Source organism: Puma concolor, chromosome D2 (genome assembly GCF_028749965.1).
Source record: "Puma concolor isolate L17-30 chromosome D2, mPumCon1.1.hap2, whole genome shotgun sequence".
NCBI classification, from domain to species: domain Eukaryota; kingdom Metazoa; phylum Chordata; class Mammalia; order Carnivora; family Felidae; genus Puma; species Puma concolor.
In genome coordinates this window covers 19648001-19655105 of record NC_141677.1, presented here as the reverse complement: position 1 = coordinate 19655105, position 7105 = coordinate 19648001, and the positions used below count along the sequence as shown (strand labels likewise).

General features: G+C 50.8%; 1 protein-coding gene across 1 annotated transcript; it reads left to right on the top strand.

The window, feature by feature from the left end:
* The first annotated feature begins 1338 nt into the window (after positions 1 to 1338).
* Positions 1339 to 7041, top strand: LOC147575921 (liprin-alpha-1-like). The gene is made up of 3 exons (XM_086679738.1): positions 1339 to 1784; positions 6221 to 6322; positions 6595 to 7041. The coding sequence occupies exons 1-3, from the start codon at positions 1617 to 1619 to the stop codon at positions 6667 to 6669; spliced, it is 345 nt and encodes a 114-aa protein (XP_086535864.1). The 5' UTR covers positions 1339 to 1616; the 3' UTR covers positions 6670 to 7041.
* Positions 7042 to 7105: the final 64 nt, after the last annotated feature.

The window sequence follows — 7105 nt, the reverse complement described above, 5'->3', positions numbered from 1 at the left end:
TGGGAGATTTTTGATAACCGATTCAATTTCTTCGCTGGTGATGGGTCTGTTCAAGCTTTCTCTTTCCTCCTGATTGAGTTTTGGAAGAGTGTGCGTGTTTAGGAATTTGTCCATTTCTTCCAGGTTGTCCAATTTGTTGGCATATAATCTTTCATAGTATTCCCTGAGAATTGTTTGTATCTCTGAGGGGTTGGTTGTAATAATTCCATTTTCATTCATGATTTTATCTATTTGGGTCATCTCCCTTTTCTTTTTGAGAAGCCTGGCTAGAGGTTTGTCAATTTTGTTTTTCTTTTCAAAAAACCAACTCTTGGTTTCGTTGATCTGCTCTCCGGTTGTTTTTAGATTCTATATTGTTTATTTCTGCTCTGCTCTTTCTTATTTCTCCTCTTCTGCTGGGTTTAGGCTGCCTTTGCTGTTCTGCTTCTATTTCCTTTAGGTGTGCTGTTAGATTTTGTATTTGGGATTTCTCTTGTTTCTGGAGATAGGCCTGGAGTGCAATGTATTTTCCTCTCAGGACTGCCTTCGCTGCATCCCAAAGCGTTTGGATTGTTGTATTTTCATTTTCGTTTGTTTCCATGTATCTTTCAATTTCTTCTCTAATTGCCTGGTTGACCCACTCATTCGTTAGTAGGGTGTTCTTGAACCTCCATGCTTTGGGAGGTGTTCCAGACTTTTTCCTGTGGTTCATTTCAAGCTTCACAGCCTTGTGGTCTGAAAGTATGCATGGTATAATTTCAATTCTTGTATACTTATGAAGGGCTGCTTTGTGACCCAGTATATGACGTATCTTGGAGAAAGTTCCATGTGCACTCCAGAAGAAAGTATATTCTGTTGCTTTGGGATGCAGAGTTCTAAATATATGTGTCAAGTCCGTCTGATCCAATGTATCCTTCAGGGCCCTTGTTTCTTTATTGACCGTGTGTCTAGATGATCTATCCATTTCTGTCAGTGGAGTGTTAAAGTCCCCTGCAATGACCACGTTCTTATCAATAAGGCTGCTCGTGTTTATGAGGAATTGTTTTCTATATTTGGGGGCTCCTGTATTCGGCGCATAGACATTTATAATTGTTAGCTCTTCCTGATGGATAGGCCCTGTAATTATTCTCAAATGCCCTTCTTCAGCTCTTGTTACAGCCTTTGATTGAAAGTCTAGTTTGTCTGATACAAGTATGGCTACTCCAGCTTTCTTTTGGCTTCCAGTAGCATGATAACTAGTTCTCCATCCCCTCACTCTCCATCTACAGGTGTCCTCAGGGCTAAAATGAGTCTCTTGTAGACAGCAAATAGATGGGTCTTGTTTTTTTTATCCATTCTGATACCCTGTGTCTTTTGGTTGGCGCATTTGGTCCATTTACATTCAGTGTTATTATAGAAAGATACGGGTTTAGAGTCCTTATGATGTCTGTATGTGTACGGTGTAGCCCCCACAAAAAGGGCTTCTGTGTTGGTGCACCCGAATCATCTGCAGAGACACAACCACCCACCCTTGTTGAGCCCTTTTGTGACTCTGCACCATTGTGGTCGCCAGGCTCTGGCTGCTGTGCTCCTCGGAGAGGGTGGTGGAGGCACATCTGAGAAGAGTGTATCTGGGCGAGTGAAGGGGTTAGGAGCAAATGTCGCTGACTTGCGCACTGTGGTTCCGGAAAGGCCTTTTCCGGAGAGGTCGCTCGGGAGCTGAGGCTGACCGAGCACTCTCCCAGCAGTCTGACTCCGAGGCCAAAGGCCGGGGTCAAGGAGGAGCTTGGCTTTGTTGTGAGCGATGGAAGCGGAAGCGGAGCCAGGTGAGGCACCAGGCAGCTGGCGTTGGGACGGAACCTACCCCGTAAGGAGTTGGGTTTTCCGATAAGGGCCTGGGGTCGTTGTGTCCTCAGGGGGAAGGACTGGCATGATGGATTTGAATGTTTTGAAAGCTGGTGCTGGTTCTGTGTGGATAGTGGGTTGGGGGAGGAGACAAGAATGGATGCAGTGTAGACGTCATTGGGTAGAGTGGCTCCTTCTAATGTGTGGGTTGAGCTCTAAGATTCGTGTTTTAGGCAACAGGTACAAGCCCCTCACATCACCCATCACATAAAGCACAGGACAGTGTGCGTCTTTATATCCTTTACAGAACTGCGTAATGTTTAAAAGCAGCGTGTGTAATTTTACGTGTGTGGGTACAGGGCGTACACTAAAGTATTCACCTGTTCTGGAGTGCATGGCAGGCACGGTATTAGGTGCTGAACCCTATGTGCTGCAGTTACCTCGCCCAGAGACGTATGCGGTTTTACGGAGAGCAATAGAAGGGCATGGGAGTGTGTGGTTCGGTGGAATAGGGGGAACGTGTGCACAGTGCGGCTGCAGGATGGCCGTTTTGTGCCATGGGTCGGCGTGGGTCAGACTCGGGGAGGCGGTTTTCCTTGGGAGGTCCGGCTGCCCTGTGTTCTCCTTCATGCACGCCACTCTGTCTCCCGGACGCCTTTCCAAGCACCTCGTAGTGAAGCTCCATCTGGGCGGACTGTGGGCTCTTTGAGTTCCACACGGGCCACCACCCTGCCCCCCCCACCTGTGCCTCCTCCTGGGAACAGAGCAGCTTGCTCCCTGGTCCGGTGGTCAGAAGCCAGGGAGATGGCTTTGCCTCTCTCCTGCTCTTCCCTCTCCCTGCTGGGCCGTGGGTCCTGTGGCGTGGAGCTTGCCTGTCTTTATGTCAGATCTTACTGCCCTTATGCCCGTGTGAGGATAGGCTGTCCAAGTGCACACAAGTCTCGCACACGACGTTCCTCCTGATGAACGCTTAGGTGGTGGTGACACACATGCGTCCCGGGTGGCCTGGCTGCATGCTCCCTCGATTTTCACGCACAGACATGTGCATGGCAGGCGAAGTGGTTCACTGAGCACCTTGGTGAGGATTTGCTGTCTGGAAAGTGGGGGTGGGTCCTCACAAATGTGCTGATATGCAGACATGCATGGGGTGGGGGGGACCCGCTAGATGGGGCTGTCTTGGGCCTTGGGGCCTGGCGGTATGGGGGTGGAGGCGGGCACTGTCTGTGCAGCTTTCCAGAAGGGCCTTTCTGTTCCTGGCCAGTGTTTCCATAGACGGCTGGCTGGCTTTAGTCCCAGCGCCCTTGTCATGGAAGGGTCCATGTGGGAAAGGAGCCGAGACTCTGCCGGATCACTCCTGGTGGCAGCGTGCTTTCCAGCGATGACACTTCCGTCCCGCCTTCCTCGCCCTCCGTCTGCTTCACCAGATCTCCTCTCTGTGCTGTCTTCTTCTGTGACCTCCTCTGGGCTTTTCTCTGTGCTCGTGACCTTCTGTAGGATACGCATTTTGAATCCCTGCATCCCCCAACTCTTTTTCTTTTTCTTTTTCTTTTTCTTTTTCTTTTTCTTTTTTTTTCTTTTTGCCATATGCACAGTGTCATTCATGAGTTTCCTGATTGGCTGTGTCATAGGTCCTGGAAATCACGCACGTCGTATGGACAGTCATCTCTAGCAGGGATTTCTTGATTGTGTTGGGCTTGACGGTTTCCCCAGAGTTTTTTGTAACGTCCCTTGGCATCTTCCTGACTTTCATAATGTTCCCTCTGTGGCGGTTCTCTTTGGTAGCATTGACTGTCCTTCTTGTAACGTGCCTGTGTCATGAACCTCACAGGTCCTCGTGGCCCCTGGTCCGCAGGCTCACTTAGACCCGCTGCGCTCCGGAGCGAGTGAGCCGCCAAGACACGTTTGGTGGTGACCCGTGGGGTTCTGGGTGGCCAGGACATTGTCCAATGTCAGAAGAACTTTGGAGGACAGTCCCTTGCTTTCAGTGTACTTCCTGAGTTGAGGGACAGAGCCGGGATGGAACTGCCCCAGGGCAAGGGCTCTGGTTGTGCAGCCAGACCACTGGCCACTGGCACTTGTTGCCTTCAGGACCCTGGGGTGAGCTTCCTACACAGGGCCAGCCGCCCTGCTCACACCCCCACCTGTAGCCGCTCATTCGGTAGCTGCTTCACCCCTTCCTACCCAACATCTTGGTGCTCACTTGTCTTTCTCGTGAATAAATGTCGTTTGTGGCATTTTCCCCCCGACAGGGCACCTCCTGCTGCATGAAAAACCCGTGCAGGCAGCCATGGTCTCCTCAACTGATTTTCTTGGGTTTTCACTTTTTGCGTTGGAGTGGTTGACATGCGGTGGATGGTAGTTCCTGCTTCTCTGCAATCTTCTCTGGGGCGTCTGGGAAACTGTGTCCTTCTTCTTCGTGGTGGAAGCTGCTTCTCCTAGCGTCTGGACCATTTTCAAAGCCAAACCCCTTTCTAAAATCACCAAGCTATCCTGTGCCTGCATTGAAATGTGCCAGTTTTCGATCCTTCCCTTCCTTCTGCCTTACGTCGTGATGTCAGGTCTTCACTTGTCTTGCAGTTTGAGTTGCGTCGGCAGGTGTGCCCGTCTCACAGCAGTCCTACATCCACAGAGATGCCACATCTTCCGCACCAGACACAAAGATGTCTCACCAGTAGCACCAGGTTTTTGCATGTGCTGGGGTCGCCGCAGGGAGAGAGCTTCGAGACTTTCCCTTTCTTTGTGCCTCCGTGGTCCTCACGCTGGCCGGCTGGCAGCTGCAGCTGTGGACCTCAGTACATGTCAGGCCATTCAGCCTTTTCTTGTCACACCATGAGTCTTCTCTGCATCGCGGGAGCACGTCCGGCATCCCTGGGCACACTTCGAACGGGTCCCAGGCTGTAATTAAGGTTCATGGTATTGCCCTTAACGCGGTGAAAATGACGCAGGAACCCTGAGAAATCACTTCTCCTGTGGTGCTTGATGTACTGGAGAAAGGAAGTGCTTACCAAGAGCTGAGTAGCAGATTCGTGGATTCGTGCAACACCTGAGGGGACCTCAAGAGCAACAGGAGGTGGTGCACACTTCCCCCAGAGGACAGCGTCTGCTACAGCTCGTGTTATGCGGTTAGGACTTAATCCTGCGTCTCCACATTTGTTTGCCTTTCTCTTGACTGCAAATGGCACCATGTAGGTACGGTCAGTTTCTGTGTGCAAAATGATACGTTTTATCTTGTCAGAGTAGGTTTGTGTATGTTTTCGGGGAGGAAATGCTCTAATAGCCTAGTATCTGCGTATATTTCATGCACTGGTGGCCTCCCTTTTACTTACTAGGTTTGATACTTCGTAGCTGCTCAGCTCATCTGCCAGTCTTTCCAAATGTCACACATCTCCAGAAGAGTTTCCAATGCATTTATTGGAACAAAAATCCCCACATAGAAACGGGCCTGCACAGTCCTACATCAAGGATCAGATAGGCTTCTGTGGGTTCACCTTGTCAAGTCAGATTGCAAGGAACGTGGTCAGTTCTGTGGTAACATTCCCGTTGATTTGGAAAGGGCTACTTTATGAAAGAAATTGAAGTGTGTCACCAGTTTGTACTTGGATTTTCCAGAATTGCTGAAATCAACAACTCTCCTTATTTGGAATGTCAGTTGTTAAGTGAACGTTTATCCCCTCGTTTGTCCTACAGAGACAAAAGCTCTGGGGCGCCTGGGTGTCTCAGGGCATTAAGCGTCTGACTCTTGGTTTCAGCTCAGGTCATGATGTCATGGTTCAGGGATTGAGCCCTGCACCGGGCTCTGCGCTCGACTGACTGGAGAGTGTGCGTCCACCTCCTTGGAGCCCACCTGTACGCCATGTCCTGGGCGGGCGCTCAGTATTGGCGTGAGAGAAGCCCCACGCGGGGTGGTGGGCCCTGGCATCACTCTCCTCAGAAACCCTTCCTCCATAATATTTCCTGCTTGACTAAGGAAAGAAGTCGTAAACTCGCCCTTTTGTCAAGAGTCCTACCATCATTTTTGAAAAGTCCATTGGGTGTGGTTGAGTCTGATTGAGCCAGGGGTTCAGGCTAAGACAGCAGCTTTTGAGTACCGTCAGCCTTTCCCCACTGCCGCTCCACAAGCCTGCTTGGCAGACGAGGCCAGAGGCTGCGGATGGGCAGGAGGCTTCTCGGCCGCTTGCTCCCGAGTCAGCAGAGTTCCTGAGTCCTAGACCTGCCAGGCACCTGAAAATGTCCGTCCCCTTGAGTGTCGGTCCCTCCGAAAATCCCCGGGACTCCTGTGGGTGGTGAGGAGGGGACTGGTGTGTGTGATGCTACTTGAGGGCGGTGGGTGCTGGGCCTCTGGAGGGCCACGGAGGCCTGGTGTGCTCTGGTAAAGACCCCCTGTGTCTCTCCACTTTTGTCCCCTCTCCGACCCCAGGAGTGTGCAGCTCTCGCTGCAGAGCTCCACACCTGCAGGGAGCAGCTCGTGCAGAGAGAGGAGGAGATCGCCAACCTGAAGGCGGAGAGAAACAACACCAGGGTCAGTAGGCGCACTGCCAGTGTCTTCAAACACGGGACACCATTCACTCCCCTTGTCCGCAATGTCCCCGTGGAGTTGGCTGGGACCTATTGTTCTCAAACCTTGTTTGATCCGTGAGGAGGAGTAAGGCTCTTTTAACACATTGGCGGGGACGGCTCCCTACCTGGGAACTGAATTGAAGGGATTCAGACTTGGTTTTGCATTTGGTGAACTTGAGGCCCGGAATTGAAGGTGTTCTTGAAACACGGTTTTCCTTTTGCCTCTCCCGCCAGCTGCTGCTGGAACATTTGGAGTTCCTCGTCTCCAGGCACGAGAGAGCTCTTCAAAAAACAGTCATACGGCGATAGGCGAAGACTCCGGCCGGCGTGTCCAGTGAGGCGGAGGTGCTCAAGGTCCTCAACTGCATATTGGAGAAGGACAAAACCGAAGCTGAAACGGTGTGCCTAGCCACGGCGGTTCTCAATTTGTGCACATGCTGTGTGTTCTAGGCACACTTTGTGTGTTTGTGTGACTGGGGTTTCCTTTTCATCTTCTTGAATTCTTGTAAGAAGACAGGTCTGTATGGTTAAAAAGCAGTAGTTGGTGGAAATGTTGTGTGTATCGATTGGCTAGTACAAATTGCATAATGTAATTTATTTGGGGGAAGATTTGTCTCCAATGTAAAATTGAAAGCGGTTAACAAGCAAGTCTGTGAACAGGAGCATCCGTGAAAAACCTTACCAGCATTCTGTCATGTCATTTGAGGCGAAGGGGATCTTAGGGTAACTGTATAGTAAGGACTAA

Bases quoted from the DNA above. Each gene is read 5' to 3' on its own strand.
- LOC147575921 (XM_086679738.1), top strand. From the start codon at position 1,617: ATGTCGCTGACTTGCGCACTGTGGTTCCGGAAAGGCCTTTTCCGGAGA. The intron at 1,785-6,220 runs GTGAGGCACCAG...CTCCGACCCCAG, and splicing joins GGAAGCGGAAGCGGAGCCAG to GAGTGTGCAGCTCTCGCTGC. The intron at 6,323-6,594 runs GTCAGTAGGCGC...CTCTCCCGCCAG, and splicing joins CGGAGAGAAACAACACCAGG to CTGCTGCTGGAACATTTGGA.